Raw genomic sequence first — 16,016 nt, 5'->3', positions numbered from 1 at the left:
CAACTTTTGTTCTGTAGAGTTTTTTCACTAAGTCAATACTTTTCTAGTTATAGAAAAATAATTGCTCAAATAACTCAAAAGTAAATATTTTATCGAAAAAAATATTTTCATCAAAAATATAGCTTACAGAAATAAAAAAAAAATGATGTATCTCTAAAGCCTGTAGACCCACTAAAAACAGAGATACCTATAACTAATAAAAAGTAGGTTCTTGTTGGTCAAATTCTAAATCTAATATTTCAAAGCGAAATAACCAAAAAATGAAGCACTTTTTGGGGAAAAATTTTTTGCGAGTGTTAAAAAAAGCTTTATTTTATTTCTTTTAAAAAGACTCTAGCATTAAAAGTAAACAAGTTACGACCAAAATAAAGTTGGTCCCTCTTTTTGAAAAAAAAAAATCGTCAAATTAATCCTTACCGCTTCACAAGATACTTTACTTACCTATGTATTGTTTATAGGATGTGTAAATTTCATTGGTTTAAATTTCTTATTTTTAAGAAAAAATTGGTTTAAATTAATTATTTTTACAACGAGGGGTAAGGCAATGATGCATACTTTTTCCTCTACTCTTTAAGCTATATTTAGAGGTTCAGATGGTACTAAAGGAATTGTCAAGTGGAATTAAAGTAAGCGGAGAACCTATAAATAACATCAGATAAGCTGATGATACTTTACTAATCGCAGAGTAAGTTGAAGAATTTAGTCCAGGCAAATAAGGATTTTCTCAGGACACTAAAATATCCAGGTAGCTGACTACTTTTTTAGTTATTGTAGACCTATAGGAAGAAAACCTACCTGTTTCCTGCCTAGAGTTCGCGTCCGTTGTTTAATTATCAACAATTTAGTGCAAGAAACGCGATTTTTTGCACCCCATAAATAGCTAAGTAGTTGACATAAAATTACAAAATTTGATTTTTTTAGAACACTGAAAAAGCTTCAAAATACCGATTTTTTAACTTTATAAGTCTATTTCTTGCTTCACAAATTGCAAAATAAATGAAAATTGATATTTGTTAATAACTTTTACCAAATTTAACCAAGAATTTTAGGGTTTCATCCAAAGTTGGGTATTTTGGTAGTTAACAAACCCTCAAAATTTGAGACCGATCCATTAATTAGTTTAAAAGTTATTCTATTTGTTTATCACATAGACCTTTATTTGGCAATAACATAAAACATAGGTCATATCTGAGTATGCCAAATGAAAGTAGAAGAGCAATAGTATCAAAATGTATTAAAAAAGGTAAAAAAATGAATTAATATTGTCAAAAATCCTAATGCCAAATATTTTAAATTTTGTAGTTTATAAACATTTCGAATAACTTTAAAAATATTGTCCGTAGAAACAATATTTTTATATATTCGAAAAGCTAATGCGTGCAAAAATCTCTACTTTCGCGTACGCGTTTTAGTTTGGAAAGTTTTACTTTTCCGCACGCGTTTTACTTTTCCGCACGCGTCTAGATATTTTAATATGGCCTTAAAATAATTATAATACATCATCATCATCATCATTTGGCTCTACAACTCTATGTGAGTCTTGGCCGCGTTTACTATTTCCCTCCATTGTTGTCGGTCCTGAGCAGCTATTTCCCATTGCTGTACTCCCATTTTGCGTAGATCGCTGGCTACTGCGTCCTTCCATCTCTTTCTTGGGCGACCAACTGACCTTTTTCCATCGGGCCTTTCCCAGAATGTGGCGTTTAGAAGTCTTTCGTCACTTGATCTTAGTACGTGACCCGCCCATCGTATTCTGTTTGATTTAATGTAGCGTACTATGTTTTCATCTCCGTATATTGTCTGGAGTTCATCATTGTGTCTTCTTCTCCATTCTCCTGTTGTCTCTTCTCTGCAAGGCCCATAGATAGTCCGCAATATCTTTCTTTCAAGTACCAGTCATTTTGTTGTTTCCCGCTGATTCAGAGTCCAGGTTTCGCTTCCATACGTTATTGTGGGACGAATTATTGTCTTATATACTCTTATTTTTGCTGGTCTTGAGAGTATTTTTGATTTAAGTAGGGTCCTTAACGAGTAATATGCCCTGTTTCCTGCAATAATCCTGGCTGCCACGTCCTTTTCATAGTTATTTTCAGATGTTATGATCGCTCCCAAGTACTTAAATTCTTTGACGACTTCAAAATTGTATTCATTAATTGTTACGTTTTGTCTAACCCTTGGTCTTAAGTTCTTCGTAACCACCATGTACTTGGTCTTGTCCTCGTTGACCTTAAGACCAACTTCCTTGGCTCCGTTCTCGAATAGGGCGAAAACTTCTTTTGCGTCTCTGGTGGATTGTGCAATTGTGTCCACGTCATCCGCAAAGGCTAATAGTATTTTTGATCCTTGGGCGGCAAATCTGTTTGTCAGTTGTGGCTGAGCTTTCCTTTCTGCATGTTCCAGTGCGAAGTTAAACAGCAGGGGGGCGAGAGGATCTCCTTGTCTAAGTCCGGTGTCAATGAGGAATTCCTCCGACGTGTTGCTGCCAACTCTGATTCGTGCGGAAGCGTTCTCCGTGCTCACCTTTGCTAATCGTATCAGTTTTCCAGGTACTCCCATTTCTACCATAGTCTCCCACAATGCTTCTCTGCTAACAGAATCGTAAGCTTGTTTGAAGTCCACGAAGATTTGGTGTACATCGCGGTTGAATTCCCAGTTTTTTTCCAACACCTGGCGTAGGACGAAGATCTGGTCTATAGTCGACCTTCCCGGTCTGAATCCGCTTTGGTAGTCGCCTATTATTTCCTCTGCGTATGGAGTTAATCTTCTAAACAGTATTATGGATATAATCTTGTATGTTGTATACAAACAGTATTATGGATATAATCTTGTATGTTGTATTAATTAACGATATTCCTCTATAGTTCCGACATATTTGTTTGTCTCCCTTCTTGTGAATAGGTATTATATGGCTTTCATGCCAGTTTTTCGGTATTTCTTCTCTTTCCCAGACTTCTCTTATAAGATGATATATCTCAAGATGTAGTTTGTCTCCCCCTTTTTTTAGTAGTTCCGCCTGTATGCCGTCTGGGCCTGGGGCTTTATGGTTTTTTAGGGACGAAATTGAGGACTTTACTTCAGCTAGTGTGGGCCCTGGTATTTCAGGTTCGGCTAACTGGTACTGTCTTTGTTGCCCTGCCGTTGTGGGGTTTTCTGTATTTAAGAGTTGCTCAAAATACTTTCTCCATTGGTGGCTTATCTCTTCGTCGTCAGTGAGCAATTGTCCTGCATCGTCTTTTATAAATCTTGGGCTGTTGATCGTGTTGCCCGTCATTGTTTTTATGTCCCTATAAAACTGTCTAGACTGACCGGTTCTATGTTCCTCCTCGAGTTGCTGTATTCGTGCTTCTAGGTACTGTTTCTTTTTTCTTCTCAAAAGTCTTCTCGTTTGAGTCCTTACTCTGTTGTAGTCATCCCTGTTCTCTTCTGTAGGTCGCGTTAGTAGCTCCAGCCTCTTGATTGCTTTCTGCTGTAAGCTTTGTTCGCACTCCTGGTCAAACCACCAAACCACTGGTTTTTCTTCTTGTTATTCTTTTGTTTCCCTATCGTTTCCGCTGCGGCGCTTTCTATGGCGTTTGTTATATTTTGCAATTTCTGGTCTATGGTCAATTCTGGTGTTGATGTCTCTTCTTCTTCCATTGTCTGCAATTTATTTTGAATCAGTGACTGATATTGGTCAGGTCAATTATAATACATGCAATAAACTAATATTTAGATACTTACTATTTCATTTCAAATGTATCTTATTGTGTTCCTGTTTTAATGAAATTAACGCGACAATTCGATGAAATAAGATTATTTTGACATAATATTCGAAAGTCAAATCGGTAGACAATAACAGTCGTTTTGAATTATCGTCATGGAAACCAAGATCGTCGTCATGCTAACTAATTATATTGAAAGTTTGGTTTTGACAACCTTGCCAAAGAATTAATTTGTGTATATTTATTTATATTAATTAAATTAATTGATTAAAATTTGGTAATTTTTTAAAGACTCGTAGAAAAAATATTGTTCTTAACTCTTGCAGAAAGTCTCTTTTCCGCACTCGACTGCTTGCCGAACTCCCGCTTCCCGTCGTTCGGCAAACTGCAGTCGCGTGCGTAAAAGTATGACTCTCTGCACTTGTTAGAAAAATAAGTATTTCGATTTTCGTTTCGGAAATCGTTATTAAAATACAAAATTTTATTACCTTTTCAAATATGGATTAATAAAATCCTAAAATATATTTAATTTTTTATATTTTGCAGGTATCCAATCTTATTGCTTCGATAAAGCTCCTTCAATATTTCGAGCACATGGCAGAAAATGTTTTGAATTTTCAGTGAGGAATGCATTTGCGCAGATGATGTACTTTTTTAAGCCAGATTGGGCTGCTAACTTAAAACTAGAATTTTTGCCCAAAGACTCAATGGATTATTTCTCAGCTGCGATTCTTAAAACGATGAAATCCCGTCAAGATACTCATACATTCAACGACATAATAGATATAATAAACGATTTGAAAAATAAAAAACAACTCAGTCAAGATGACGAAAGTAAGACATATTTTTAAATACTTAGTATTTAAATTTGCATGGTAACAAATAAATAGTTTTCCCCGATAAGTCAAAATTTATCTTTTGTTTTCACTGACAACCATCAGTTCCTCCATACTAGTCCAGTAGGGTTAAGACGAATAACAGGCCTAACCTTGCATTAGGAGCTGCCCCAAATTTTATTCTTTTAATCTTTAGGGGGGGTCAATAGTAGTGTAAATTTAAAATCTCGACTGAATTCCGCGGTTGCATTAGCCGCCATATTGATTTTAAAAGAGAACCGTTGTTGCTTAATATCTCCGCCATTTTCAACTGTTCGACAAAAACGGTGGGAACTAAAATTATTGGAAACGAAATTTGCTACAATTTCTTTTCCACAATTTTTTTATGCGGTCAATATTCTCCGAGTTAAAGAGGTAAATAATGGAAGCGGAGGGGAAGCATAATTATTGAATTGTCTCATTTATTATTAACTTTACGACATAATTGTGCATAAACAAAAATAAAGAGAATTATATTTTATACAATTTTTGAAACTTCCAATGAAACACCAACCAAACTAAGTACTTACATAAAAGATATAAATAATAACTTATATGCATTAAGTTCACTTAATTTTATTAACTAGCTGGTTTTATTGGTTGAATTTGTCTGTCGATAATTAGGTTTCATGTCAGCTAACATATTTTAATATTTCAACAATTTTTTTTAATTTTGTATCCCGTTGTGGGGAATTTTCCCATTCACCCCCCTCTTAGACCCGCCACTGGTTCTCTCGAAAAATTGTAGTAAATCGTAATTGCAACAATTTCAGTCCTTACACTTTTTGTCGAAAAGTTGAAAATGGGGAAGATATTGAACAAAAACAATTTTAAAATCAATCGGGTCTTACGCTCGCGCCTTTACCGCATACGTACTACCTTAAATATTGATTTTATCAAAACAATGAACGAGATCAAAATTGTACAAAATTTAATTCTCTTCATTTTTGTATAGGTTAAAATCTGTTGTAAAGGTAATAATAAACGAGATATTATGCTTTAACTGTCACTGTTTTTCCCCATAACTCGGAAAATATGGACCGCACGAAAAAAATTATAATAAACGATATTATATAAAATCGTATTTTCAACAATTTTAGTTTGTATATTTTTTGTCGAAAAGTTGAAAATGGCGGAGATATTGAGCAAAAACGGTTTTCGTTTAAAATCACGATGGCGGCTAACGCAACGGTCAAATTCAGTTGAGATTTTAAATTTGTACTACTATTGATCGCCCTTAAGATTGGAAAAATAAACTTTTGGCAGCTCCTAATGCAAGGTCAAATAGTATCCCGACTGGGCTATACGCATTATTGTGTTTATGCCTTACTATGCCCATATCAATATTGTGTTTGAGCCTTACTGTGTCCATAATATGAGTTACTATGCCAAAATATTTTTGAAAAATTTAAACGCGGAATGAAAGACTACACTATGAACGAAGGATAGAAAGTCCCTTAAAATAAAAAAAAAGTTTCTTTTGAATCCAAAAATAGTTTTCTCATGATCGAAAAAAATTAATAGCTTTAAATAGTCATCATCATTATCATAATCCTAACAATTTACGTCCACTTTTGGACATAGGCCTCCCTCAATTGTTTCCAAACTTCATTTGTCCATCGTGTAGGCGACCTTCCTCTACTGCATTTATCTTCTATTCGTCTCCATTCCATCCGCTTTCACGTCCATTTTGAATCATTCAGCCTGGCGACGTGTCCTACCCATTTCCATTTCAGCTTGGCGATACTTTCTATAACATCTGTGATACCGGTCCTTTGTCTGAGATCTTGATTTTCATTTTTATTTTTCATATCATTTTTTTTTTCATTTTCTTAAAATATTATTGGAGCCGAACATTTGCGCCTATCCTCTTGACGCGATCGTTGCGTATATTTTTTAAGTGCTTCTCTCAGAACCTGAAATAATTATTATAATGTAATGTAAGTGAGCACATGTCGGTGATCGGTGACATCAGCACTGGAGAAGGAAACTGAATCTCGCAGATGAGCGACATACGCATCGAACGTGTTAATTAATAGTAAAAGATGGTTTTGCTTGTTTTTGATTCAGAAGGATGCACAATCGCTGGACAAATGTTTCCACCGTTTCAGACTTTTTCAACAGCGCTAGCGTGCACTCCTCTGAATCGAAAAACAGCTTAACCATCAATTTAAGGGGAATTTGAAAGATCATTCAAATTCCCATTGAGACGCGATCCAGCGACATCTGTTAACAAATTGAAGAGTCTCAGATGCAGAATTCACCATTATAATGGTAAATAGTTATTTAAATCTGAGACTATTCACGTTGAAAGCTCTTTCTGGTACATCCTTAATCTGCGACTTTTACAATTTATAAGACCACAGACGACGAATATAGAAAACAAAAAGGATTCCTTGCAATCACATTCCGTTTTCATTCGTCTCGGTAAAGGACAGAAGTGGAACTTTCTAGTACTCAAATCTGAGTAAAGATAGAAAAGTAAAAGATGGTTTTGCTTGTTTTTCATTCAGAGGGATGCACAATCGCTGGACAGCTGTTTCCACCGTTTCAGGCTTTTTCAACAGCGCTAGCGTGCCCTCTGAATCTGTATCCCTCTGAATCAAAAACAAGCAAAACCATCTTTTACGTTTGTATCTATTACGAAAACTATGATGCGTTCATCAAACTTGTAAAACGAACCTAATGTAAACACATACGCAGAGGATGTCAACAACATTACATATCTGGCCTGAACGAAGAAGCAAAAGACATTATGACAAAGTACACCGAAGAATATAGTAAAGACCCATTTAGCAAAGTTACGGCAGAGATAGGGGAGAGACTGCAGCAAATACTAAGCGCCTCCAGACAAGAACGGTGGAGCGAGACTTTAAGTAAAATGGATATGACGCACAGTAGTAAGCAGGCTTTGAATATGATCAAAAAACTTAATGGTGATCCCACAGAAGTGAAAGAGCCATGTGCAATAACGCCAAATCAGATAGCCCACCAACTGCTTTTGAATGGCAAAACAAACAATCGTTGAAAAACGCCAAATATTATAAGAACTCAAGACCAGGAAACAACTCTCTTGCGAAACCCATTTACCATCAAAGAGCTAAAAATATTGTGTATGAAAAATGGAAAATCCCCTGGGGTGCAGAGCAGATAAAACATTTCGGGCAAAAGCGAGACAATGGGTGCTCGATCTATTTAACATCTGTCGCTCTACCTACCAGATTCCACAAATATGGCGTAAATCAAAAGTAGTAACCCTTCTGAAACCTGGTAAAGACCCTGAACTACCGAGTAGCTACCGTCCGATATCTCTTCTATGTGATTTATATAAATTGTATGAACGCCTCATTTTGAACCGCATCCAGGAAACATTAGATGCAAAACTAATCCCACAACAAGCAGGCTTCAGACCACGTAAATCATGCACAGGCCAAGTGCTGAACCTAACAGAGCACATAGAGGAGGGATTTGAGCAGAGGGAGATAGTGGGAGTAGCCTTGATAGACCTCACAGCGGCATATGATACGATAAACCACAGAACCTTGCTAACTAAGATCTATAACACTGTGCTTGACTATGACCTGGTAAATATCATAAGATCACTGTTGTGTAATAGACGCTTCTAGGTTGTGCTAAAGGGAAAGAAGAGCAGATGGAGAACCCAAAAAAATGGCCTACCTCAAGGAAGCGTTCTGGCGCCGTCCCTATTTAACATCTACACCAATGACCAACCAATGCACCCTCGGTGTGAGAGTTTTGTGTACGCTGACGACCTTGGTATCGTCGTAAAGGGGAAAACACTCGCACAAGTAGAGTCGACAATGCAAGAGGCTTTAAACATGATGTCAACTTACTACAAACAAAACTCATTAAAGCCAAACCCTACTAAAACCCAAGTATGTGCATTCCACCTCAACAACCATCTGGCGCATGCAAAACTATATGTTTCTTGGGAAGGACAACCCTTGGAACATACTGATAGGCCCAAATATCTTGGAGTGATACTAGACCGGTCACTAACGTATAAATTCCACTGTCAGAGTACAAGACAAAAGGTTTCTACGAGAAACAACCTTCTCCGGAAACTTGTAGGGAGCAAGTGGGGTGCAAACCCCCAGGTCTTAAAGTCAACAGCTGAGGCCTTATGTTTCTCAACAGTGGAATATGCTTATCCCGTCTGGCGTAGATCTAGACACGCCCAACAAGTCACCACGGCGTTAAATGAAACATGTAGAATAATTACCGGTTGTATGAAGGCTACCCCTCTACCACTACTGTACCGGGCAGCTGGATTCGCATCACCAGACGACCGTAGATGCGCCTCACAATATGTGGAGAAGTTCAGGCAAACTTTCGATGAAAGGCACCAATTATACGGGTTTGACGAACCGCCAGGAATCAGCCGACTTAAATCAAGGAAAAGGTTTATGAGAAATGTCATCGTCGAACCACCCGAACTGTTCCCCCTACATCCAGAACGACCAAATGGAATGAACCTGGACTGGAGAAGCTGGCGGACACTCAACCGAATACGCACAGGTGTTGCCCCTGTAAAACAGACCTTATTAAATGGGGCATCAAGACAGATAACGACGCACTTTGTGAATGTGGGGAAATACAGAGCGTAGAGCATCTGAGAGTATGCAGACTTTGCCCATCACAGTGCACCCTCGATGATTTATGGCTCGCAAATACAAAGGGTGTAGACGTAGCCCGATATTGGGCAAAAAAACTGTAGTCGGATCCAGACAGGAAAAAGAAAGACGTTTCTATCTTTACTCAGATTTGAGTACTAGAAAGTTCCTCTTCTGTCCTTTTCCGAGACGAATGAAAACGGAATGTGATTGCAAGGAATCCTTTTTGTTTTCTATATTCGTCGTCTGCGGTCTGATAAATTGTAAAATTCGCAGTTTAAGGATGTACCAGAAAGAACTTTCAACATGAATAGTCTCAGATTTAAATAACTAATTGCCATTTTAATGGTGAGTTCTGCATCTGAGACTCTTCAATTTGTTAAGAGATTTCGCTGGAAAAGTAAAAGATGGTTTTGCTTGTTTTTGATTCAGAGGGATGCACAATCGCTGGACAGCTGTTTCCACCGTTTAAGGCTTTTTCAACAGCGCTAGCGTGCCCTCTGAATCTGTATCCCTCTGAATCAAAAACAAGCAAAACCATCTTTTACTTTTCTATCTTTACTCAGATTTGAGTACTAGAAAGTTCCTCTCCTGTCCTTTTCCGAGACGAATGAAAACGGAAGGTGATTGCAAGGAATCCTTTTTGTTTTCTATATTCGTCGTCTGCGGTCTTATAAATTGTCAAAGTCGCAGTTTAAGGATGTACTAGAAAGAACTTTCAACATGAAAAGTCTCAGATTTAAATAACTATTTACCATTTTAATGGTGAGTTCTGCATCTGAGACTCTTCAATTTGTTGAGATTTCGCTGGATCGCGTCCCAATTGGAATTTGAATGATCTTTCAAATTCCCCTTAAATTGATGGTTGAGCTGTTTCTCGATTCAGAGAAGTGCACGCTAGCGCTGTTGAAAAAGCCTGAAACGGTGGAAACAGCTGTCCAGCGATTGTGCATCTCTCTGAATCAAAAACAACCAAAACCATCTTTTACTTTTCTAACTTTACTCAGATTTGAGTACTAGAAAGTTCCTCTTCTGTCCTTTTCAGAGACGAATGAAAACGTAATGTGATTGCAAGGAATTTTTTTTGTTTTCTATATTCGTCGTCTGCGGTCTTATAAATTGTGAAAGTCGCAGATTAAGGATGTACCAGAAAGAACTTTCAACATGAAAAGTCTCAGATTTAAATAACTATTTACCATTTTAATGGTGAATTCTGCATCTGAGACTCTTCAATTTGTTAATTGATACTTTTTATATATTTTAAATATTTTTTTATTTTAGACTTAATTGTTGGTATACCGATACAATTTCTTCTGGCTGGGTATGAAACTACTAGCACTACAATTTCTTTCACCTTATATGAATTCGCAAAAAATGTGGAAATTCAGAACAAAGTAAGAGCAGAAATAAAAAACAAGCTTAAGCAATACGGTGGGATAACCTATGAAGCTGTTCATGATTTACCGTACTTGGATATGTGCATTTTTGGTAAGACATGTATATTTCTGTAAAAAAAAGATTAGATTACTTATTGAGAGTTTATATTTTGAATTTACTCTCGCACTGGAACACAGTATAGGCAATACACTCCAGTCACAGAGATTTGTGGTGTAAGCCGTAAATATATGTGTTTTATATAGCTAATTTATTATAGTTTATACATGTTTATGGATATTTTTTTATAATTGTAAAGACTGAAATGGTTTTGTACACACTTATGACTACTAAATGACAGGGAGAGAAGAGTACTTTGAAGTGTGTAAAATATTTAATTCCTAGCTGACCGCACTAGGCTTATAAAGCCATCTTCAAAGCTATGCTGAAATAAAAGGTATCTAATGAATAATTTATATTAGAATTCAGAAGGTTTAACTTACGTCAATAATTTCAAACTACCACTATGAAGGGAGAGGGAGCCCGTGTAACATTGAAAAAACATTTTCTTATCCAGTTTTTTATTGATTGAAAAAATTTTGTTCCACGTTTGGTTTTTTTTTGACTTTACGTTGATTAAATTTTTAAAATGTGCTTTTTGTGAGAATCAATTGTGACTGTTTTATATGTTTTTACTGTATCAACCACAATTTCACAACAGACAACAAGATTTTTTTCCAAACGTCGAACAAAGTTTTTTTAATTAATAAAAAACTGCACAAGAAAAAGCTTTTCCAATCTTGCATGGGATCCTTCTCTCTTATATTGGTATTTTGAAGTTATTGACGTAAGTTAAACCTTTTGAATGCTACGACCAATTATTATTCATTAGAGATTAGAGATAGAGATGTTTTATTGTGGCATAGCTCTAAAGATAAGATGGCTTTATAAGCCGAAAGCGCTCAGCTAGGAATTAAATATTTTACATACTTCAAAAGTACTCTTCTCTCCCTGTCATTTAGTATTTCTTCTTCTTCTTCTTCTTCTTTTTATATATACATTACTCTGTTTGTTTTTCAATGTGCCTCCAGTAAGTTGTCATTCCATCTTTTTCGTGGTCTTCCCACTGATCGTCTTCCTATTGGGGAACCGTCTCTCGCCGTCCTTACTACTCTATTTGCTGTCATTCGGCTTATGTGGTCGTTCCAATCTACTCCTCTGCTTTTCACCCAGTTATTAATGTTGTCCACCTTGCATCTCCTTCGTATATCTGCACTTCTAGCTCTATCCCACAGCGTCTTACTATCGATTGTTCGCAATGTTTAGTATTTTTTATAGCTTATTATTATATCATTATTTATGTATACCTTGAAAATGAATAACGTTTGTAGTGCAACGTGATTTGTTATTAATTTATTTAAAATTTTTGTTTTATTTTTTGTACAGTCTTCGAACACTTATTTTAATTTAGTTACACGAGCACTAAAAAGCGACTACTTAATTTATAATACATTTATTAATACCTAAACAATACGAGCATAATACTAACTATCAAAAGACGAAAACTTGAGTACTTGGGACATGTGGTGAGAGGGCAAAATTACTCATTATTACAACTTATTATGCAAGGCAAAATCCGAGGAAAGCGAAATGTGGGAAGACGAAGAAAATCCTGGCTTAAGAACTAAGGGAATGGTTCAAATGCCGTAGTGCAGAGCTATTTAGAGCGGCAGTCAACAGGGTCCGCATTGCCATGATGATTTCCAACCTTCGATAGAAGAAGGAACTTAAAGAAGAAGAATACGAGCATTATATCATTTATCTAACTCTACGATTTCGTCCTCAGTGTATATAATAAAATTTAAATATTAAAAAATTGCATTCATTAATATTCCTAAATTGTTAACATAATACTATATTCCTTTTTTTAGAAACCTTACGAAGGTATCCAGTTCTTCCATTTCTAGATAGAAGATGTAATACAGACTATTCCATACCAAATTCCAATGTAGTTATCGACAAAGGTACAGCAGTATTAATCCCAATTTACGGTTTACACTTGGACAAAGACATTTTTCCAGATCCGTATACGTACAATCCTGAAAGGTTTAGAGAAAAATTTGATAACTCAATTGGTTCCTTTTTTGTCCCTTTTGGTGATGGTCCCCGTCGATGTGCTGGTAAATAATTTTTTAACACAAAAACATTCTTATTTGATACAATCATGATAATTAGGTAATTTTGTTTTTTGGAAGTGTTTTCAATGAAAATGGGTCCGTGTAGTAACGGATCCGAATAAGGTCGACCTGCATCCGGATGAAACATTTGTTTTATAAAATTTCATACATAGACAATTACGACTTGCATGGGTTGCCTACCAAAATCGTGTCATAGCTATCTAGCCCAATAAATGACCGTTTTGGAGTGTAATTTCCAGGGGCAACTCCGAATTGCATGAAAATTTGGATTTAGGTTATACTTACCCTCCACTTTAAAGTTGAATTTGTGCCGTTGGTTGCTTTTACTTGGTGGATGACATTTACCCCTTCTCGGGGGGTGAAAAACGCGTGTTTAAAATAAGGCCGGAAATGGATAAATTGACTTATTTTAAGCACCTTTTGTTCTATAATGTTTTTTACGTAAGTCAAGAATTTTCGAGTTATTCGCGATTTAAAATGTTGATTTTTCGACAAAAAAACTACGTTTTCAGACTGTTTTTTCAATTAACTCACAAAGTAAATATTTTATTGAAAAAAATATTTTTAGCAAAAGTGTAGCCTATAAAAAACGAAAAAAATGGTGTACCAGTAAAGTCTACAAATTGAGTAGAAGCAAAGTTGTAGTTCATGAAATATACGTTCTTATTCGTCTAATTCCAAATCGAATAATTCAACGCGAAATCACCGAAGAAAGAAGCGTTTTTCGGGAAAACCTTATTAACATTTTTAAAGTATCGAAAAAAAGCTTATTGTTTGTTTTTTACAAAAGTTTACAGCACCAAAAATAAACGAGTTACACTGAAAAAAATGTTGGCCCCTTTTTTTGGTAAAAAAAATCGTGAAAACCTCCCTCTATTTAGCACCCTAAATGAAATTAATCGTTTGGCTTTACCATCTATTTTAACTGTATGTGTATTGTTTGAAAGCTTATTTTTGAAAACATTTGGTTTTATATTAAAAAAAAAATTTCTAAAAATTTCATTCTGAAAAATTAAATTTTTTCAAAGTAACTTAAAAAGTATTAGTGATAAGAAAAATCTTAAAGAGTAAATAAATGTAGGTTTTGCTATTATAAATATGCTAATTTCATTTTGTTTCTCCCTAAGACAAAAATTGGTTAAGATATGGCTGTTCAAAATTTTCATACACTCGTGATTAGTGACCAAATCAAGCTTTCTCAATTATATCCCTTTCAAAAATAAACACTTTAAACCTGTGAAACTGAGAAATCATTTAAAAAATAGATAGGTAAGTAAATTGTTTGTAAAGCGGTAGCGATTAATTTCATTTGGGGAGCTAAACACGGCGAGATTTTCATGATTTTTTACAAAAAAAAAGAGGCCCAACTTTATTTTGAGCGTAACTCGCTTATTTTTAATGATAAAGCTTTTGTTAGCAATTAAAACAAAGCTTTTTATAAACACTTTAAAAAAGTTTAAATGGGGTTTTCCCGAAACGTGCTTAATTTTTCGGTGATTTCACCTTAAAATATTCGATTTGGAATTAGACGAATAAGAACGTATTTTTCATGAGCTACAACTTTGTTTTTATTTGATTCATAGACTTTATACACCATTTTTTTTTTGGGTTTTTTATAAGCTACAATTTTGCTAAGGATATTTTTTTAATAAAATATTTACTTTTTGAGTTATTTGCGAAAAACCGTCTGAAAAGGTAGTTTTCTTGTCGAAAAATCAACATTTTCAATGGCAAATAACTCGAAAATTATTGAATTAAGTAAAAAACTCTATAGAACAAAAGTTGCTTAAAAACAGTCAATTTATCCATTTCCGGTCTTATCTTGATTGAAAGAGTATACAGGGTGAAATTTTTTCTAAGACCAAAACGAACTACTTTTTTTAAATCCGGGCCTGATTTTTTTCTAGTTTGTATAAATCAGTTGATTGGGTGGTAACATAAGTTAAATATTTGTTCAAAAAAAATTAATTTTTGTAATAAAAGTTATTTTTTTTTAAATCTATGGTTCACTTTACCAAACTTTTAATTATTCAGTGTCAAATTTTTTTTTTATAAAAAATTAAGAAATCGTGTGGGGAAAAAATAAATATGCCATTTTAATTGCCTGTTTGTCTAATTTGTAAAATTCATATTAGAATTTTCAAAAAGCTTATACAGAGTGAAATTTTCTCTAAGACCAAAACGAACTAATTTTTTAAATCCGGGCCTGATTTTTTTCTAGTTTGTATAAATCAGTTGATTGGGTGGTAACATAAATTAAATATTTGTTTAAAAAAAATTAATTTTTGTAATAAAAGTTATTTTTTTTTAAATCTATGGTTCACTTTACCAAACTTTTAATTCATACTCAAAATTGATTTTTTTATAAAAAATTAAGTAATCGTGTGGGGAAAAAATAAATATGTCATTTTAATTGCCTATTTGTATAATTTGTAAAATTCATATTATAGTTTTGAAAAAGCGTATACAGGTTGAAATTTTTTCTATGACCCAAACGAACTAATTTTTTTGAAACCGGACGTGATTTTTTTCTAGTTTGAATAGATCAATTGATTAGGTGGTAATATTGTAACGATTGACCAAAATAAGAGACAAATCGATCTGAACTTTCAAAAATTATGACGAATAAAATTTCTGTCAAAATGCGAAACTCGCCCTGTATATTATTAAACAATGGGAGCAGACACTTTTTAATGATCATTTGTTATTCCCCATAGGAGCCTCTACACGAGGTAGGAGTATGTACAGTTCCTCATGACTCACGCTGTATAGTCTGTTCGCTAAACTCAGACACAACTGGCTAGTGATTTTATTAAGTAATTTTGTCAATTTGGTAAAATTTGCAAAAAATAATTACTAAATAGTAAATAATTACTAAATAGTTAGTAATTTTGCTAATTTTGGCAAAAGTGGATAAAAACAAAAAAAAAATACCTACTCAAATCACTAGCCAGTTTTCACACAATCTTATCGACATCCGGATCAACTCTGTTACCCAAAAAATGCGTGTTCTACGGGTCAAAATACATAAAAAGAACTTAAGTAAGTACATCTGAATTAAGGAGGCCGTTGTACCCCCACTGGCGACAGGACTATATATTCGAATCTTAAGACTATTAATTATGTTTAATCTTAAATATTCATACATATCTGAACAATTAAACAATATATTTAATGCCCAATATTATGCATGTTATCACGCTCCATGTGCGGCCTACAAAGTTTAGTTACTTT

General features: G+C 34.6%; 1 protein-coding gene across 2 annotated transcripts in view; it reads left to right on the top strand.

The window, feature by feature from the left end:
* LOC126887612 (cytochrome P450 6k1-like) overlaps nucleotides 1-16,016 on the top strand; it is a 145,214-nt gene that overhangs the window by 110,994 nt on the left and 18,204 nt on the right. For both annotated transcript variants that reach the window (XM_050655205.1, XM_050655206.1), the window contains exons 4-6: nucleotides 4,248-4,535; nucleotides 10,492-10,698; nucleotides 12,516-12,764. In XM_050655205.1, coding sequence (XP_050511162.1) covers nucleotides 4,248-4,535; nucleotides 10,492-10,698; nucleotides 12,516-12,764 — 744 coding nt within the window. The remainder of the gene's footprint in view (nucleotides 1-4,247; nucleotides 4,536-10,491; nucleotides 10,699-12,515; nucleotides 12,765-16,016) is intronic.

Source organism: Diabrotica virgifera, chromosome 7, assembly GCF_917563875.1.
Source record: "Diabrotica virgifera virgifera chromosome 7, PGI_DIABVI_V3a".
Classification (NCBI taxonomy): domain Eukaryota; kingdom Metazoa; phylum Arthropoda; class Insecta; order Coleoptera; family Chrysomelidae; genus Diabrotica; species Diabrotica virgifera.
The sequence above is the reverse complement of the archived record's forward strand: the minus strand, read 5'-3'. Positions and strand labels throughout refer to the sequence as shown.